The sequence below is a fragment of the Zosterops lateralis genome (genome assembly GCF_965231275.1).
Source record: "Zosterops lateralis genome assembly, chromosome: 20".
NCBI lineage: Eukaryota > Metazoa > Chordata > Aves > Passeriformes > Zosteropidae > Zosterops > Zosterops lateralis.
In genome coordinates this window covers 1,345,728-1,366,056 of record NC_139780.1, presented here as the reverse complement: position 1 = coordinate 1,366,056, position 20,329 = coordinate 1,345,728, and the positions used below count along the sequence as shown (strand labels likewise).

Below are 20,329 nucleotides of genomic sequence, written 5' to 3'. Positions count from 1 at the left end.
AGTTTTTTATCACAGGTTCTTGGCTCTGTAATTTACCTTCCTCCTCCTGAAAGCAGGTTAAGAGTTTCAGCTGTTAAAATAAAACCTTTCCTCTGAGCCAGGCACCTCCTGACTGAGTTTCATTTGTATCAAGAAGAAAAAAAAAAAAAAAGCTCAAACAGTCCCAGAGTCTTTGGCACAATTTCTGTGATAGATGAGGGTATAAATCCACTGTGCTCCAAGGGGCTCCTGAGCCTTTCAGAAAAGATGAAATTTGTAAATTTGTAGAAAAGGCAATTAAATTTTAACTTTAAACACAGCCTCAGGGAGGGTTTTTTAGCTCCCAAGTGTGACTTTGTCTTTTTGACAGAGCAGAGGGCACAGGGAGACCTTTCCCAAACCTCCTTTCCAAGGAGCCACTCAAATATCCAGATTTTCAACACCACCAGCCTCAGAGACCCCTGAAAGTGCTGATTGTAATTCCCAAGTGATTACAGAAATTGGATCTTGGACTGTTCTAACACACAGGTTCTATAGGAGTCTGATATTTTTATTTAAATACACCCCAGTATGGAAAAATATTTGTGTCCCAGACACTGCACACAAAGCAATTCAAACTGTGCTTTGCCCTTGGGTATAAACTGAGTTCCTAATCTCTATATTTATTAATTATTAATTATCCCAGATTTGCTGTGGCTGCCCCTGGATCCCTGGAAGTGTCCAAGGCCAGGTTGGAGCAGCCTGGGACAGTGGGAGGTGTCCCTGCCCATGGCTGGGATGGGATTTAAAGCCCTTCCCCATCCAAATAATTCCAAGATTTAATAATCAATGAAATATCTCCTCTTCACTGAAGAGTGAGGGCTCTCATTTGGATCATCTGAAGGATAATTCTCAACTCTCACCACGTTCTCTCCCCTCTTCACACCCTGTGGTTTTAGAGCCTTTTCTGCAGTGGTTCTACATTTCCTGCCCGTGGAAATCTGCCAAAGCCATTTGGTTTTCACTATTCCAGTCTCCTTTGGAGATCAAAAACATTCTAACATTGAGTTACAGTTCTCCACTGAAAATAACACTTTTTTTACTTTGTATTTTTTAAATAAACCATTTGAGATATCAATTGTTCAAAGTTTCAAGTATTTTTCTTCTTGCTTAGGAAAACACAGAAGTCTCATGCCATATGAGTATTTAAAATAATTTCTATCTTAAACCACTTTTAAATCATTGCCCAGTGAACCTTTTGAACAGGTTTTCCTGTTTGTAAAAGCACAATACTCAGAGATCCAGCTTGAACTTCAAAATGAACAAAATCCACTTGTGATCAGCAGACAGAAGACTGTAGTATTATCTCCTTGGTCATAAAAAGGGAAATTGAACATTCTGATCACCCACTACAGCTGCAGCAAACAACACAAAACCACCTCCACAGTAACATTAATAACCAACTGTTTCAAGAAATAGCATTATTATCTTCCAGATCTTCTTGAACCTGAACTGGGGAGAGCGTTTATTTATATATTTGGTTTCATAATCACCCAAGGTTCCCTCTTGAGCTGCTTCCCAGAAGCACCATTAGCATCACTCATCCACACCAGCACAAACACAGTCACAGCATTTGTGCAAAAAACAACCAGTGGAATCTTTCCCATTTCTCCTCCAGCTCAAGGCAACACAACCCTTTTCTTGCTGTACATCTCTGTTCTTCCCATGTCACATCCATTCCTCCTCCTCCTTCCTAACAAGCCTCTCAATAAGTTCCACCTCAGTGCCCATTTCTGGGCTTCTCTTTCACTTTCCTGCATTTGCCATCGTTGTTGTTCTTCTCTCCCTCCAAGAATCCTCTGTATTTCCTTTTTCTTTTCCTGTTTTTCCCTGATTGCTGAGCCCACCACATCCTCTGCTCTGCCTGGACTGGCTGCTCTTCTCTTTGCCACCTCATCATCTGGTGAGGTTTTCTCTCTTTTTTCCATCATCTGTTTGGTTTTCTCTCATGCAATAAACTCAGCAAGCCCACACTGCAGTGCTAATTTCACTTGGAACTCTTTATCTCTCTGAAATCCTGCTGTACCTTATTTTAGCAGCCCCACAAAAATGCTCAATGTTCCCTTCACCACTCCCCTGGCTCCAAGGTTGACCCCTTGGCTCCTCATCCTCAAAATCCCTCTCAATATTTCCAGTCCATCCTCAGAAATCTGTCATCCATCACTGCCTTTAATTCCAGTTCCTCTAATTTGGGGGAATTGCAAAGGAACAGTGTCTCAAATGCTGGAATAATTTCAATCAGAAAGCACAAAACCATTTCCATGTCACACACTCTGTGGTTCTTTTAATTAATCATGATATGGGTGAGGGTCCTCCTGCATTGTTGTGGTTCTGTTGTTCCTACATTTATAAAACAAATCAAAAAAACCCAACCCCCTAAAAATAGACTTTTACTCCTTGTATTGTTCCAGTGAATTCTGAATAGGAGGAGTTTTGAGCAACCAAGTGCTCAGAGGGAGGAACTGGATGAGCTTTAAGGTCCTTTTAAACCCAAACCAGTCTGGAATTCCATAATTCCCTCACCTCCTCTTAGTTCACTATTAAACAATGACAAGAGCAGGTTTTGCTGCCTCCATCCCATACAATGCCCGTGATTCACAACCCTTCCTTACCAGCTCTTCCTGAAAAGTGCTGCTGTAAATCTTTTAGAGGGATGGGAAAAGCAATTTATACTCTCACGACCTCTTTTGACTTCATTTCCAACAGTCACTCCTGACAGTTCTTTACAGCTTCCCAAATGACACAGTTGGGAAGTGAAAAACCAGCAAGTGACATATTCTGCCAGTTGCTTCGAGCACAAATTCCTTTCTGAGCTGCATTCAAGAAATCACTTTATTTGCTTAACTTCTGGTGTGTGCACAGCCCCAGTGTGATGAGCACAGTTATTCTCTTGCTCAAGTTTCAACATCTCTGAGACTTCCTGGAGCAGACTGGGGCTGGTGTAGGGCAATGGATTTGCTGGTAGGAAAATGTTGTTTCTCCAGACAAATTCAGCCCCCAGTTTGTTAAACTGTTTGGGTGACTTTTCTCACAGTCAGCAGCCGCTAAAAATGTAAATTATTTATAAGCAGTTTCTTGTGGAGGTTATTATTTTTTGACAAGTGAGATTTCAAGCAGATTTAGTGCATGAAGAAACAAGTCCAGTGCAAATATCCAGAGCCACAGGCCTGTTCAAACCAGCTTCCAGGAGCACATTTACACCAGTGGCTCTTCCCATCCATTCTGTAACACACTGGCTTCAGTTCCTCTTCATTATGGCCACTATTCCAACCAAGAATGTGTCATCCTCTCACACATCATATTTCTTCCTCTCCCATCGATTTTTCCTTGCTGCCAGCTCACAAAGAGCAGCAATCTTTCCTCACCAAGGGAAACCTCCTTCTGGCCCTTGTGTGAGAGCACACAAGTGAAAGCACCAGTTACGAGGAGACCCTGGGAAGCAGCTCAGCATCCCAAGGATTATTAAATTCTTCATTTTCCAAATTCTCCTCTAAGACAGCTACAATCACTGCCTGGCAATTGGGCTGATAATTGTATTATCTTCTCTTCAGCACCCACCAGGAGCATCAGGGGAGCAGGCAGGGCTTGTCCTCACAGGGTGCAGCTCCAGGCACTGCTGGGTGACATTGGGGGTGCACAAAAACCCACCTCCCCTCTGGAGAGATCATTGTTGGAGTCCAGGGCATCCCTCTGGGCACCCTGGAAGGTCACAGACCTCAATAGAAAGCCCTGTGATACAAAAAAGAGGGTCTGGGGTCTGCCCAGGGGGGTTTGCCTGGCACAGAGCCCAGGAGGACACAGGCTTTGATTTTGGTCCATGAGAAAAACTTCCAACACAGAGAAGAATTGCAAGTCACAAATGTGTAACAGACAGCAGTGTAGTTATCACCATGTGGAAGATTTTGTAGTTTTAGGATTTTTAAAATGTAAGTGCAAAGAAAAGTAGTGGAATTAGAGTGTTGCCCTAAGTTCTTCTTGTTCTCCCTTGGCATCCATCTTCTGCAGTGACGTGGGCACAAAGTAGTTTGACAAAATTGAGGCAAAGTAGGAATGACTCTGTTAGTGTAAGTGTTAGGCATTGGCACAAAATTGTAAATAATAACCACGTAGTTATCTGAATTAAAGCAGAGTGACCTCCCATCACAGGGGGAGTCACATCGTGTCCGAGCTGCTGTGAACATCTTGACCAAACACAAAAAATTTATAAAATAAAAATTAATAAACAACACCAAAAAAACCCCCCAAAAAACCCAAGACCTTAAAACTCCACATCATTCTCACACCAAGCACAAAGCCAAACTTAAAACCTTCAAAAGTCAGAGAAGGAAAAAAAACATTCCCTCAAACCCACACGAACCACCAGCCTTGAAATCCCAGGTGAGAGAAACAAAAACAAAACCCAAGAACCACCTGCCAAAACTCCTCACTCCATGCTGGAACACCCATCCCAAAGCCACCAGCTCACCCTGGGCTGCTGGGGAAGGAGCAGCACAGAGGGGGGGACACAAAGGACAGGAATGAAAGGACCTGAGGAGGGACAAGGAGAACAAACATCAACACTGACATCTGCTGCCAGCTCAGCAGGCTCTGGAGAAGGGACAGGCACTGAGGGAGTTGACAGGTACCACACCTGTATTTCAAGGCCAACACCAGCATTGGAAGAGGACAGAAGAGCCAACTGTGGATTGTCACAGGTGTCATTGGCTTTGTCCAGACAAGGGCAGGAGCTGCTGCTGCTGCAAGTGAAGCCAGTGAGGAAACATCACCAATGTTACACAAAGGGCAAAGCAAACACTACTACACGGAACATTGATTTTTATGGTTTAATCACACTGCCCTCAGAGCCATCTCCAGCTCATCTGCACCTGGAGCAGCAGAGGATGCTCATCCCAACAGCCCCAGCTCAGAAGGACCTGAAATATCAACTTGTTTGGATCAGAAAAGGACAAAGGAGGAGACACTGCTGGAAGCAGTGAATGAGTGGGAAGAGCAACCAGACAAACTGCAAATCGATGCTATTTGTGGGAGCAGTGCCAGTGGATGAACTCAGAACACCATGTACTCTTCAAAATTGTTCTCCCAAGCACCTTCTGCAATCTCCTGTGTGCCAAGTGAACCCCGTGACTGAGGACAATCCAACCCTTCTGCTGTGTTTGGTTTCATCCAAACCTCCCTCTCTCTTTGTTTTTTAATAGATAAATTAATTTTTTTTAGTATTAAAAACCCACGAAAGGCTCACACACACTTGTGCATGGAAGTCTTGTGTATCTATATGCAAGAGTAGATCTAAAAATACAGGTGAAAATGAAACAAGGCTGAGCTTGCCATGTTTTGTAGTTTAGGACAGATGGAGTCGTGCCACAGGTTCTCCCCAAAGGACTGAGCCTGCTCTTTGTAGCAGTGCAGTGACAGTCCTGTTGTAGCAGGGAATGTCATTAAGGGACAAAAAAGAGGAAGATTAAAGCTAGGAAGGGAATTGGTAAAAGCCCAGCCTCCTGTATTTAAGTTTTACTCCCTGTATATGTGTGGCTATAGAGGAGATTTGAAGTTTCCTACGTGTTTTACTGCCCTAAATCCAACATTACAGTCAAAACACCACCAAAAACCACCTGAGACACCCACAGCAAACACCCACCAAACCCATCACATTTCTCCAGGCTGTCAGAGGAGGATCTGCAAGTGCAGTGCCCTGGGCAGGCTGCTCCTCTTTGGGTGAACTGTACCTGAACTTCCAGAAGAGAAAAAGAGAGAAGAACCCGTGATGAGCTGCTCAGACACTTCCTACAAGGGAGAGATCCAATTGCTTTTGACTCAGCTTCACACAGGAGTCCCAAACCTGGCTGGAACTTTATCAGGGACCTTTTTACACCCTCCACTCCTGATTCTTCCCCCAAAAACTCTTCCTATCACCTCCACTGGACTCTGCTCCCAGCACTCAGTGCCATCCAAGAATTCTGCTGGTGATGACAAGGATCACTGTTATCTCTCTCACTCTCTCAGTGGCTTTTATTTAATGATGCTTGTCAAAGGAAAAAAAAAATCTATCTAGGAAAACAAAAATTTCTTTTGCCAGGGTTGAAGTGGATGTAATATCAGCCTTTGCTGCTCCCCAGCCAGCCCAGTTCCATGTGGCATCCCTCAAAATGGAAGGGAGAAAGGAGGAGGAGGAGGCAAAGGAAGCAAAAAGCTGTCCTGCAGGGATCAGGAGGTGGATTAAGAGTGAGCTGATAGCTGGAATTATCACAAGAGAGTTCAGCTGGAAGCAGGAGGGAGACACAAAATATCTTGAGGAATGACAGCCTAATGCAGGAAATCACCCGTCTGGAGCCCAGCAGGTCACAATTCCCATCACTGCCTGTCATCAGAGCTCCTCATGCTTTCTAAAAACATAGCCCAGGACATCAAACACACAAAAGACTCTGCAGTGATACCTGAGGCAGCTCCACAGCCAAATGACATTTTTTCACAACCCAAATCCAGATAATTTAATTTAAAACTGTGCTGTGGTGTTGCCAACCAGCCAGGAGAACACTGAGCTGCACCATAACCATGTGCAGTTCTGGGTGGTCTCTGACCTCCAGCAGCTGTTTAGAACTTGAAGCAAATAAAAATAAAAGTAAAATTGCTGTGGATAAAAAACAAGAAGTAGCTGTAAAGAATCTGAAAAACAGAAAGCACAAAACTCAGCAGCTTCACTCAGGGAAGATCCTTGTAGGAAATCAAGGTTCACTCAGGTGGCTCAGATCAGTGATTTGAGTTTAACAAAAACACTCTCCAGATGTGCTTGGGAATCAGGACACAGTTCCTCATTTAATTCTGACACTAATTCAGAGGTGCAAATGTGAATTCAATTCCTCAGGGCTTCCTCTGCCTCCCTTTGGGGCTGGCAAACCCTGGGGTTTGCTGTTTGTGGGGTTTCACTGCATGGTTTGAAGCTTCTTGGCTTTGCTTTTGTTGGTTGTGTTAAATACGAGTTCACACCTAAGATGTTGCTAGGAAAATAATCATTTTTAGTCATATATTACCAAGAGAGAGAGGAAAAGAGAACAATCCCTTGCAGGGCTGTGTCCTCCAGCTCTGTTCCTGAACCTCATCCACCTCCAATTCCCCCAGCTACAATCTGTGCACAGTGAGCCTGAGGTGGCAGTAATCTGAATTCACCTGCAATAGCTTTGTAGTATCTCACAGCTTCAGCAAATCAAGTAGCTGTGCTTTCACAAAAATCACAAAAAAATGCAGAGAATTGGCAAATAATTGACATGTTTAAAAAAGGCAGAGCAAAGCAGCCTTAATGTGGAGGGTGCGGTGACATTCAGCTGGCTTTGGAGCTGCCTGATAACATTAATACTGATGAAGAACAAAAGTCTGACAAGTGTTATCCTGATACTTCCCTTTGTGTGAACTCCTTTTGAGGATTACAGAGCAATTAAAGATTTCTAACAGTGTTACATTTCCAAAGGACAATGCTCCAATCCCCTGAGGAAATCATAAGCCATTTACAGATTCTTCTTGGATTTCAGCTTTTTAGAGAGAAAAAAAAAAAAAAAAAAAAAAAAAAAAAAAAAAAAAAAAAAAGGACATTTAGCTGTCTTAATTAGATGAACAGCTTAACATCTGAAAACATTTAAAATGTCTTATTTCTGGAATGTAAAAACACGATTTCCTGCCCAGCAGGACCAGTGTGTTGCAGCACTGGGTTCTTTTCTGCAATTTATCCCTGTGTTACAAGACTCAGTGCACAAATGCCTTTCTGCATCTGTTCAGCAGTTTCTGCACTCACAAGTCACTGTGTGTAGCCCTCCTGATAAGAGGGACATTCTGGTGGCTAAAGAGAAACAGAAAAGGTGTTGAATTAATCAAAACATCACTGCAGCTTCCCCCCATAGCAGATATTTTGAAAGCTGACTGGTTTTGGGTCAGATCCTGCACACAGCAGTGTCCTGGGAGGGGGTTACCAGTAAAATCAGCTTTACACCACCTCAAAGCCCAACTCTGGGAAATATTTGGATTTACCTGAGTTATTTGGAGCTGTCTCTGAGGCCCCTGAGATCTATGAAGACAAAGTGTGGCCTTGCAGAAAAACCTCACTGCACTGAAGGTTCCATCACCTGCAGCAGTTTGAGGGGGGCAGGCAATGCACAAACAACTCCAATTCAGCAGCAGAATATTCTGAGGGATGGCTCTGATGGGTTTGTTGCAGAAAAACCTCATTGCACTGAAGGTTCCATCACCTGCAGTAGTTTGAAGGGTGCAGAAAATGCACAAACTTAAATTCAGCAGGAGATTATTCTGTGGGATGGCTCTGAGGGGTTTGTTGCCTTCTCCTCACCCACTGCTGTCCTCCCAAGGGTGCAAAAAGCAAAGAACACCCACCTCAACACATGCCTGGAGCTGCTGACCCTGTGTTCTGACATCCTACTCTGCAGTTTGGAATAAACCAGGGGAAAATTGCCCCAGTCTCAGCAGCACTGCCAGGAACAAAATCTGGGTCAGAACCTGCTATTGACAGGCACAAAAATCAAATTAAAAGGAATCTTCTCTCACACACAACAAAGTGCTAATAAGATCAAGAGAACAAGAGGAAGAACTACAATTTCCAGTGGTTAATCAAGATCAAAACCAGAACATCGAGGAAAGAACTGAGATACTAAGACAAGCATTTTAAACAAGCAGCTTGGTGAAGAGAAGCCCTTTCACTCCATCAACACACAGTTGTCTTCTGTGATCTCCTCTGGGATCACCTGGGCATGGCAGAAGTGATAAGATAAGAAAAGTGACCTTCAGCTGGTAGATAAAATTCACATTTCAACGTTTTTCCATAAGTGCATCTATAGCAGTGCACCACCAAATAAAAAGATTTCCCCTAAATGAGCCAAATCTCAGTCTCTAGAAAGCAAGACTTATGTCAACTGTATTTCAGCAGGGAGGGAATTATTTAACAGATTCACCATGGTCCTTTAAAAATTACTTGGAAGTTTCTAAATTGAGTTTTGACTTGATTTGACCAAATCCAGTGATTGGAGCTGCCCACCAATAGGACCAAGAGTGTCCCTCCAAAAAGAATCCCTGAGAGGAAACTTTTCCCCTGACAGAACTGTCCTTGTCAGCTCTTCAAGGAGCTCCACAGGGAAGGAAACTTCAGTTTTTAATCTGCTCTTCTCCCCCTGCACTGACAGGCCTCAGGAACAGATGCCATTGAGTCAGTGCAGGGAACAAAACAGTTTGAGCCACAAGTTGAGCCTCGGGAGTGCACACACACACACTCGAAAATTAACACTTTGTCTGAAACCTTTCATCCTGCACTGCTCTGCTCCTGCAGGCAGAAATGGCAGAGCCTCATCTCTCATGCAAATGGCACGTGGCATTTTCAGTGTTCTGACACAGAGGCAGTAAACAAAAAGCCAGTGACTACAAGACTCTCTCGTGTTTTCTTAGTGCCCAAAATTACTGGTGACACGGGAGGATCAAGCCACCAGTTCACCAAAAAAATAATTACCAACTGCTGCTTTCATTCCCTGCAAGCACCCAGAACCCCAATTATGTTAATGTCAGAGAAAAAAAAAAAAAAACAAAACAACAACAAAACCAACCTTTCAGCAGGTTTGTAAAGGTTTATAACAGATTCCGCAGAAGGGGATAAACAAAACTTCTTCCAAGCAAAAAATATCATTTTGCTAATGCCCTCTTGAAATAATGCTGGCATTCTTCACAGATCCTCCCCCATGTTTGCAAAAGGCAGCCAGAGCATGGAGACACTTCCAACAAATGGCAGAGTGAGTCAGTGGGGCTGGGAGCTGTGGGCAGGAAGGAGATGACAACGTCCACAGAGTCACTCAAGTCTCCAACGTGATTCATGTCACAATGTGGATCCAAAACACAGTGACTTGTGCTTGAGGCACAAACTGCTGGGGTATTTCTGCAGCCCTGCCTGGGCACTCAGCAGCAAACAAGGCACTGTTAGAGCAAACACAGCCCAGTTCATCCAGAAATCCATCTCGTCCTTCCTGCCCAGATAAACACTTGGGGCAGCCTGGAAAAACCAGCACTAGTCTTGCACAGGGGGTAGAATTTCATAGAAACACTGAATTGTAAAAAAGCTTGGGTGGAAAGAGACCTTAAAGCCCATCCAGTGCCACCCCAGCCATGGCAGGGACACCTCCCACTGTCCCAAGCTGCTCCAGCCCCAAAGTCCAGCCTGGCCTTGGACAATTCCAGGGATCCAGGGGCAGCCACAGCTTCTCTGGGCCTCCCCACCCTCTGAGCACCATATGCTGCCCTGCCACTCATATCTGCTTTCAGAAAATAGAACAGGTCTGTTTTTAACCTGCAAAAACTCCAGGAGGTTGACAGTGAAAAGCTGCAGATCACCACGGGCAGAGGAAAGCAGGAAAAATGCCTGGATGTGACAAAACTGCCAAACCCTTCTTCACACACCAAAAGGCCTCACACCATTCTGGTTAGTCACAAAAGATGTCAGCTTTAGTTCCTGTCAAACTATGTCATTTTACCTTTAATGAGGTATCCCAAAGAAAGGAAAAAGAAAAAAAAAACCAATAAAATTTGTGGGTGTGCTTTAGCACATTCCAGCATGGACCTGCTTCTCCAAACACAATCCCAAGTCAACACAACCCCTCAGCCAGAGCAGCAGTGAGTGTGGGAAGGGATCCTGAAATCCTGTGCACGTGGAAATATCAAATTTGGGATGAGCTGCAGCCCAGCCCAGCTCAGCCCTGACTCTGCTGGGAGCAGCACCAGAACTGCCTCATGAACTCCACAGGCAAAATTTTGGATCAGCTCTCCAAGGGGAGCCTTGGACTCCTCCTTCCCCTTCATTCCTATAAAAAACCCCCAATTTTATCCCATAGAACTAATCCCAATTCACATGTTTTCTGGCTTCAGAGCTATGCTAATTCTGCCTATAAACAGATACAAGTTCAGTGTTTAGTTTTCAGCTCAGAAAGCAGAAAAGGACCTGAACAACAAGCTCAGAACTTCAGAAATCTTCTGATTTTAAATATAAAAACCAAACAAGCCACGCATATTTATGACTCCTATTTCTGCTGTTAACTAGGTCTGAGAAACAAAAAATGAACATAAGAGAGAGATTAAACATGGATAAATACTAGAGTTTTGAAATAAACAGTTGCTTTAATATCTGTAATAATTACACACTCCCTGAAAAACCTGACAAAGCTCTGAAGTCAGCTCTGCTAACTCTGAGGAGGTTGGACTAGACAGTTCCAGGGGGGGCTCATCCAAACTGAATCCTCCTATGGCACTAAATGTATTCAAATTCTCATTTAGTGCACATACCCTGCAATCCCTCCAGCCCTGATCTAACTGCACTGCTCTCACTGGGAGGAAAGTAGCCCATGGCACAGAGGAGCACTGGGCAGGACCTGCTGGTTCAGCAGTGACCTTTTTATGGGTTTATCTTCCTTTTCAAGCCAAGCCTAAGAACCTGCCCTGGGCTGTGGTGTAGGATGTGCACACAGTGTTTATTCCATCCCCATGAGCTGTTGGAACCAGGTGGGGCAGTGTTTTCCCAGGCCCCTCCTTTGGGCTCTTCTGCTCATGGCCCATCAATGCCTTGCCCAGGACTCACAGGGAACTCCCTCCAGGAGCTCTCTCTGTTTAATGGGCCATCAAGGAGCCACTGCACGACTCCTCATCCCATTGGGAGATGCTCCCAATGCCCAGGGGGAGGAGCCAAGCATTCCCACCTGGAGAGAATCTGGGATTTGGGACAGGACAAGCAGCCCTGAGCCACTGGATTCCCAGAGGAGCAGAGCTCCCAGACCTTTCTGTGGGATCACTGCTTCAGGAAGAGCCCCTCACCTGGACTGCTCCCCCCACCCTGCTCAGGGTGTGTTCTGACTCTGGCAGTGCTCTTTTGTATTATTGCATTGATTTTATTTTACCTTTTTTACCTTTCTTCTTATTAAATTGTATTTCTGGCTTGGAGCCTCTCACTCGTTTTGCTTTCAAACCACGACACCCAGCATGAACATACTCTGGCAAAAAGGTAAAGCAAGGCACAGTAGTCCCTTGCAGAGAAGAAAAGAAGCCAAATGGCAAACAGGAGACTTGTCTAGGGGAGGGGAATGTTCTCTCCTTAGGAACCCAAAAACTGGGAAGCAGAAGCTGCTGCTCTTTTACCTTTTTAACCTTTCTCCTTATTAAATTGTATTTCTGACTTGGAGCCTCTCACTCCTTTTGCTTTCAAACCATGACAGAACCAAATCCACCAACCGCTACAGAAACTTCCCAGACAGAACAGAGTTCTGCACATTTTTTAACTTTGAAAGCCCCGAAGGTAAACAGGGGATGGGAGTAGGACTGTGTGTGTTTGATGTAGGATAAAATCCCAGTTTCCCAGGTGGGTAAAACCCCAGTTTCCCCTCTCACCACTCCGATGAGGTCCCCCCGGCCGTACTCCCCAGTGAGGTGTTTCTTGCCGTCGTCCATGCGCAGCACCGAGCGCAGGCGCCCGTTCAGCACGATGTACGTGCAGTCAGACTTGTCACCCTGCCTGCAGGGAAAACAACCAACAGACAGCATCAAAAAAGTGTCCCTGCCTCAGCAAATGCATCTGGAGGTTTGGAGTAAGTTGGTGATTTTTTTTTTCCCCCTGCCTGGTTTGGAAGTGTTTAATTGACAGTTAATGAGGAAATAGGAAATGGAGCAGAAACTTGTTAAAAGGTGACTGGAAATATGTTTGATGTGTAAATGTACAGGCAGTGCACAGTTAGATGAGATAAGGAGTGAAAGGACAAAGGGGAATGGCTTCAAACTGAAAAGAGCAGGTTTGGATTGGATCTTGGGCAGGAATTGTTCCCTGGCAGGGTGGGCAGGCCCTGGCACAGGGTGCCCAGAGATCCCTGGCAGTGCCCAAGGCCAGGCTGGACATTGGGGCTTGGAGCAGCCTGGGACAGTGGGAGGTGTCCCTGGGACAGTGGGAGGTGTCCCTGCCCATGGCTGGGGTGACACTGGATGGGATTTAAGGTCCTTTCCAGCCCAGGCCAGTGTGGGGTTCCATGTTAGCACTGGAAGGGGATGACCAAGCCCAAGGGACACCACAGGCTCAGTGCTGGTTACTCAGGAGCTTGTTCCCCTTGCAAAGTCAACATGGATATGCAGAGGAATTCTGCAGGGCAAAGAGCAACACCCCCTAAGTGGCTCCAGATTTGGTGCACACACCTTTATCTACCAAAAACTCCTTTGCTATATCCAGCTGGCACAATCAGAAGTGCTGCTGGGAATGCCACACTTCTGGTGGTGGAGTTAAAACAAATGCAAAGAATTCCAGAAGATTTTAACAAGATACTGACAGCTCGGAGTGTTTTGATGCACAGAGTAATCCAAAACTTCCACTGGCATTGGTGCTGCAGGTACGGTTATAAAAATTACAATTATACAGATCATGTTCTAAATGAGACTGTTACTCTCCCACCACTGCAGCAGCCACAGAACAGCTCAATTGCATCCTAGTACATATCCATAAAACTAAGTTTTCCCAAGGTAACTTTTGCCCCTTAAACACAAAATTCCTGTTTTCAATTTACTGCTGAATAAGCCTAACTGAATTACCTTTGAGTTCTGCTGTGTGTTTCAGAAAGGCTGAAAACCTCTGAGCAATAGATCTTCATGCCCTCAACAACGCAGAAACTACCACCAGAACATGGAATTGTGTCTTAATCAATTATACCACTTAAAAAGCTAGCCAAGACAACAAAAGATAGGAGGAATAGCATCAATTTAGCAACATGTGGAGACGAGAGAGTGAAGCAATGTTGAAGGTACTGCAGAAAGAAAATAATCTCCAAATAGGCAAACAAATAAAGCCTATGGAATGGTTGATAAATGCAGCCTGAGGTTCTCATTTTAGACATCCCCAGGGGAGCACAGCTCATGAAGTAGGAAAATTGTCCACATCTCACCTGTAAACAGCTCGTCCAGCCTCGACCTCCATCCAGTCCAGGGCAAAGTCAATCTGCCTGACAAAGGGGGACATTCTCTTCACGACAGTGTGGGCCACCCCCAGCACCACACTGGGCTGCTCCCGCATGATCCTGAGAGAAAAGGAGAATGTTACTGATCCTCCCCACAAGAGCAAGAGCTGCCCACAGGCTCCACATCCCAGGGCAGTAATTCCCAGGCCACTCCTGCCACCACCACCACTCTCACCAGGGATTCTCTGACAAAATTTCTGCCCAGTTTCCAACTCAACCCAAATTAAATGGCACTGAGAGCTGGCACTGTCCTAGAATCAGGATTCCAGTCCTGCTGTCTGGCCCAATTCCATCCTCCCAGTGCAGCACCACAGACAGGAGCAATGTGAGCTCTTGTGTATGAGCCACTCTCCTCATTTCCCCCTCACACAGGTCCTCATGACTCAGGAAAATGCTCATCCTGTCCCCAGGATCTCTCCTCCCTGCTGTTCTGCCCATCTCAGTCTCTTGCTCGTGCTCAGTTTCCCCCCCACATATCACATCAGAATCTTTTTATGTGGAAAGTCTGATGCGCTTAAAAATAAATCACCTGCTCTGCATTTCAAATATTCCCTTTTTTTTTCCTGTTGCAAAGACCACAAAGAACTGAAATGTCTTCTAATAAAGCTCCCAATCTTCACACTGAATGTTTTTAGTGATGCTTAGAAGTCTCTAATAATAAAGACACCATGTAATTCAGTTATGTTCCTCAAACTGAGAAACTGAGAAGGTTCTGCCAGGACAACCTCAAACTCCCTGCTGCCCGTGAGGCCTGGCAAAAATCACTCACAGACTCCTGGGAATTGCTCAGGAATGTCTAATTCCTTGTTCTTTTTAGACTGAAGATCACTTCACCCTGTCACCGTGGGAGTGAGCACTCAAATCCCTCCTGAAGCACTCCCAGGGGTGAATGGATCACACACGTGTCAGGCTGTTCTACCTGCTGGGGCAGCTCATCTCTGCTGTTCCTGTGCAGCACCAAGGGCAGACTACTAAAAAATAAGTTATTTCACAAGAGAAATGACAACTCACAAAGAAGCAGACTCGTGTCTGCAGCCCCAGCATGAGAAGTGCACACAGAAAGATGAGGGAGCTGCATGAAACCTGCTCAGGGACAAGCTGCTGCTTGCTCCAAGCAACCTGCAGGAAGCTGCTTCAAGCCTCTTCCAGCCCTGGACATTTCCAGGGATCCAGGGGCAGCCACAGCTGCTCTGGGCACCCTGTGCCAGGGCCTGCCCACCCTCCCAGGGGACAATTCCTGCCCAATATCCCATCCCTGTGGCCCAGAAACTGCCCTGAAGTTTTTACAACATCAGCACTCCCCTTCATTAGTGCCACTGCCGCAGCAAGAGCCCCAGGGATGTGGGACAGAGCAGCACACATGGAGCTTTCCATGCAAACTGCCCTCCTCTGTCACAGCTCCAATTATTAGTTTTGCAATAATAAAGCCTCTAATTTCAGCCAAAAGCCCTGAAATTGGAAGGGCAGAGATCCACAGGCACATATCCCTATTTCATGTTGAACTCACCCCACTCCCACTCCTGCACTTGAATGTCTGCGAGGTAAATTAAACTGAACACCAGCTCTTACATTTAGAACACTTCAAAATCCAGGCAGCAAACACTATTACCAAAGAGCAGGACAGCTTTTCTCTCCTGACCCTCTTGCCTTACCCTGATTTTTCCATGCCATCCCACCATCCTGACCAAGACACCAACTGACACATGGAATCACCCAGCCCTATTTGAATCTCAGCGGATTTAAAAGTTAAATAAAGCCCCTATAAAATCCTGGATGGTTTTACTCCACTTGCTTATTTAGGCCTCAAAGTCTCTTTCCACACAGGCTGTCTGCTGTCACCAATAAAAGCCATTTACTCTTCTCCTCCCTCACAATATATATCTTAATACTTAATGCACTCAAAATGCGAACAGGCTTTTTTTACTTCCACTGAAGCTCTCTCATGTCCCTCAGTGCCAAACACAGAAGGTGAGACCCAACCCTATGCAGGAGAAAAGAGGTTTTTTCCCCCCATTATCAGCCCAGTTTCCTTCCTCTCATATGGGCATTTACATCCTTGCTCTTCTGTCTGGCATTGAGAAAATGAAAATGCAAAGCTCTGTGCTACAGAGGTTTCTGAAGGATTCTTTACTAGAAAGCTCACCAAATATAACAACAAGGGCTAAGCAAAGTCTGGAGCTTCTGCAGATATTCCTGGGGATGTGGCTGCAATGGGATTTTCAGCTTAGCTGGCAAGACCAAATAAAAATCAAAGCATTTCTGCTTCTCTGGCAAGTGCACACGATTGAGCCTCCAAAGTGTGAAGTTTACAGAAGCAGAAAAAATGTGAGAGAGGCACTGGTAGCACAGATCCTGAATTTATTCCTTCAGGAGATCCTGGTGACAACTTGATCCCTGTTTTCCAAAGCACTGCAGGCACATCCCGTGGAATTCCACCATGGAATTCCCCCTGGATTCACCACACCATCAGCACCACTCTGCATCTACACACAACCATTTACTCTTGTCAAATATCACCTGGTCTCTAAGCTAAGAGAAAAATGAGCAAATTATGACAAAAAAAAAAAAAAAAAAAAAAAATTCCTTTGAGATTCCAGGCAAAGGAGAAAGCTGAGCATTGTGGAATTGTGAACACAGAATTTACATAAAAATGGCATAGAGAACTACATCCTCTTTTTATTACAAAGTTTTTTTTCTTTCTCATAGAGTTCAAAGCAAAAATGAGCCAATAGAAGGAACCTGATGCTTTTCAAAGCTTTTCTCCAATGTCAGTTTTAAATATGGGCCCAGGAGGAGCAGAAGTGCCATAAAACCTGGGGTTCAGGAGAAATTGTGAAGATGAAATGCTGGAATATCACAGAGCTTGTAAAATGGAGGGAACAGACTTCAAAGGAGAAAAAGAAAGATTTGGAAAGGACCCAAAAATGATGATGAGATGATACATTGAAGGGTCTTGATCCCTGACTGGTAAGGGGTTAATGGCAGCAGAAAGGCAAACTGGAATAAACAGGAGGTAATTCAGGTTTTGAGAAAGAAAGAAAAATGTCAGGAAAATGAGCTTCAGTAAATGAGAGAGAATCCAGCCCTGAGTAGCAAAAAAAAAAAAACAAGAAAAGAAAAAGGAGGAAAAGGTGGAATCTGCCTGGCTGGCTGAGACAACATAATGAAATTTGAAGTCAGAAACAAGTAGGAAAACAACAGCAGGAAAGGACAGAGAGAAAAAGAGGCCACTTAGAAGAAATAGCCTGGTACCACATGGAATGGCACAAGAAGGAAGCATCTCTCAGAAATTAGGCCAAAGAGTTGACAACCACCTCAGAGGCTGGGAAAAAACACAGCTCATCAAGCAGCACCTGCTGAGCACAGCACATTGAGCTCCACTCCTGCCTGGCTGGGAAAACTGAAACCCCACAAGGAGGATTCAGGGCTTGAGTTGATCAGGAATACAAACAACTGCAATTATTTAGAAGGCAGGAAGTTATGGACAACATCACAGTGGCCTGAAAAACACAATAATCCCCCCACAGGCCATGTAAATCAGGACTCGTGGCATGTTACAGAAGATGGAAAAGGAGATTATCAAAGGAAATTGTGCATTAGACAAAAATTACTAATTGTAACTCCAAAAGACAGGATCACAGAATAAATCAAGGGCATTAATCATTAATATTGACAACAAGGCTAACCACAATCATCATACTGGATGTTTAATTACCTATATTCCCCTTTAAGCATTAAATCCCAAGTCAAATGCTACCTCCAAGGTCCAGGAAGGAACTTGTCCTGCACAGGGGGATTATTCTTTAACCTGTTTTATCAGTGAGCATTAAAAACCCACAATTACACCCAGACCAATCACTCATAACACACTCAGCTCCCTGACTCTGTCTGCGAATAGAATTGGGAAGGTTTTTTAGTAAAAAGGAAAAATGAATCCAAGAGAAAAGGCCTGGCAAAGCAGCAGCTAACTCAGCAAACTGCAGGATCTGGGCAGACTTTGTTATTTGGATTATGAAGTATTTGAATTTTGGGCCATAATTTCTACCCCCTTGGGTTAAGTGCTCTCTAGGCCTTGAACAAAGATGTCACTATTTAATATTCCCATGTTCTCTGAATTGCTGGAGTTAAACCACCTGGGAGAGGGAGCACAGCTCATCCAGGCACCCAAACCCAGCCCAGAAAAACCTGGTTTGCTGTGGGGTGCACCTCCATCAGCCCAGACATCCAACACTTGGATTTAAAATCATGGAATCATCACAGCTGGAAAAGACCTCCAAGATCATCAGGTCCAGGCTTTAACTGAATCCCCCCAGGCCCACTAAACCATATCACAAAGTGCCACATCTTAGTTGTTCTCACATTTTTTGAACACCTCCAGGGATAGTGACTCCACCACTGCCAGAGCAGCCTGTTCACATGTCTGACCACCCTTTCAGTGAAGAAATTTTCCCTAAAATCCAGTTTGAACCTCCCCTGGCCATTTCCTCTCCTCCTGTCCCTGTTTTCTGGGAGCAGAGCCCGACCTCCTCCTGTCCCCTCCTGGCAGGGACTTGCGCAGAGCCACAAGGTCCCCCCTGAGCCTCCTTTTCTCCAGGCTCAGCCCCTTCCCAACTCCATCAGCCCCTCCTGGGGCTCCAGACCCTTCCCCAGCTCCCTCAGCCCCTCCTGGGGCTCCAGACCCTTCCCCAGCTCCCTCAGCCTCTCCTGGGGCTCCCTGGACATTCTCCATCCCCTCAATGTCTTTCTTAAAGTGAGGAGCCCAAAATTAAACCCAGGATTTGATGTATGGCCCCCTCCACCAGCAGCCAGCACAGGGGGACAGTCACTACCCTGGTCTTTTGTTCAAAAAAGTAAATAAAAAAAAATCTAAAAAACTACATTTAAACCCCCAGATCCATCTATGTTTGAATGGCAGAACTCACTCATAGAAATGGGACTTGGAGATGGAGAGGAAGCTGCAGTCCCTGTTGGCCTTGATGGTGAAGATGAGAGGCTCCCCAGTGAGGACAGCGAGCTGCCCCACCAGCTCCCCGGGGTGGGTGATGAACAGGCAGGTGTCCTCCTCAGAGTCAATCTTCCTCTGGTACACGTGCAGCGTCCCCGAGACCACAAAGCAAACATTGACATCCTGGAGAAAATGGGAAAAAAAAAAAAAAAAAGCTTAATAAACCCCCTCCAAGATTTTAAAAGCAATTATCCCAGTGACAGCGCTATCACCACCAATCTTTTTCCCAGAAAGATCCCCTATAGCTTTTGAACAATTAGGTGGTAAAATAAGACACAATAGTGAATTATTAAAAGCAGGTTATGAATATTTAAAACGAAGCAGGCACGATATTAAAAAATGGGGTTTGTCTTTGGGGTGGTTATGAAAAATGAAGGCTGCATCTTCCAGATATCGAGGAATAACAAGAGGATTGGGAGTGGAGGAGATAATGAGGAATCACAGCTGCAGGATGAGGGGCATGGCAGGTCAGCAGAGCAGAACCCAGCAATGGAACTGGAGCTGCCCATCATCTGCTTTGCTTAAGCTCCTCTATTTACACAGGATTATTAAAAATGGAGCTTGTTATATCCTAAACACGCTTTGCTGTAAATGAATAACGCTGGATTGGTTTTGTATGAGGGTTTTGCTGCAACTGAGTGGCATCACAAAAACCCAAAGTGTAGAGTGTGAGAAAAGGCTCCCCAGACCCCACAGCTCCTGAGGAAGGATGGTGGGACACTCCACACCCTCCCACGAGGTCCAAGATTATTATAAATGGAGCTTTTTATATCCTAAACACACTTTGCTGTAAATTAATAATGCTGGATTGGTTTTGTATGAGAGCTTTACTGCAAAAAAGTAAAGTGATGCCAAGTGAGTGGCATCACAAAAGCCCAAAGTTCAGGGTGTGAAAAAAGGCTCCCCAGGCCCCACAGCTCCTGAGGAAGGAGGGTGGGACACTCCAAACCCTCCCACAAGGTCCAATATTATTATAAATGGAGCTTGTTATATCCTAAACACACTTTGCTGTAAATTAATAACGCTGGATTGGTTTTGTATGAGAGCTTTACTGCAAAAAAGTAAAGTGATGCCAACTGAGTGGCATCACAAAATCACAAAGTGTAGAGTGTGAGAAAAGGCTTCCCAGTCCCCACAGCTCCTAAAAGAGGGTGGGACACTCCAAACCCTCCCACAAGGTCCATCAGAGCTGACAACACCCAAACCAGATTCCCACCCTGGCTCTGGCTGCAGCACCAGCCCTGTGTGCAGAGCTGGGGGTGTTTCACCTCCAGGAGAGATGGAGGGACAGCTG

At 45.1% G+C, this 20,329-nt stretch overlaps 1 protein-coding gene across 2 annotated transcripts in view; it reads right to left on the bottom strand.

Moving 5' to 3' along the window:
• PNPLA7 (patatin like domain 7, lysophospholipase) overlaps positions 1-20,329 on the bottom strand; it is a 120,858-nt gene that overhangs the window by 74,638 nt on the left and 25,891 nt on the right. For both annotated transcript variants that reach the window (XM_083876059.1, XM_083876058.1), the window contains exons 17-19: positions 18,953-19,158; positions 13,959-14,090; positions 12,427-12,550 (exon numbers count right to left, since the gene is read on the bottom strand). In XM_083876059.1, coding sequence (XP_083732185.1) covers positions 12,427-12,550; positions 13,959-14,090; positions 18,953-19,158 — 462 coding nt within the window. The remainder of the gene's footprint in view (positions 1-12,426; positions 12,551-13,958; positions 14,091-18,952; positions 19,159-20,329) is intronic.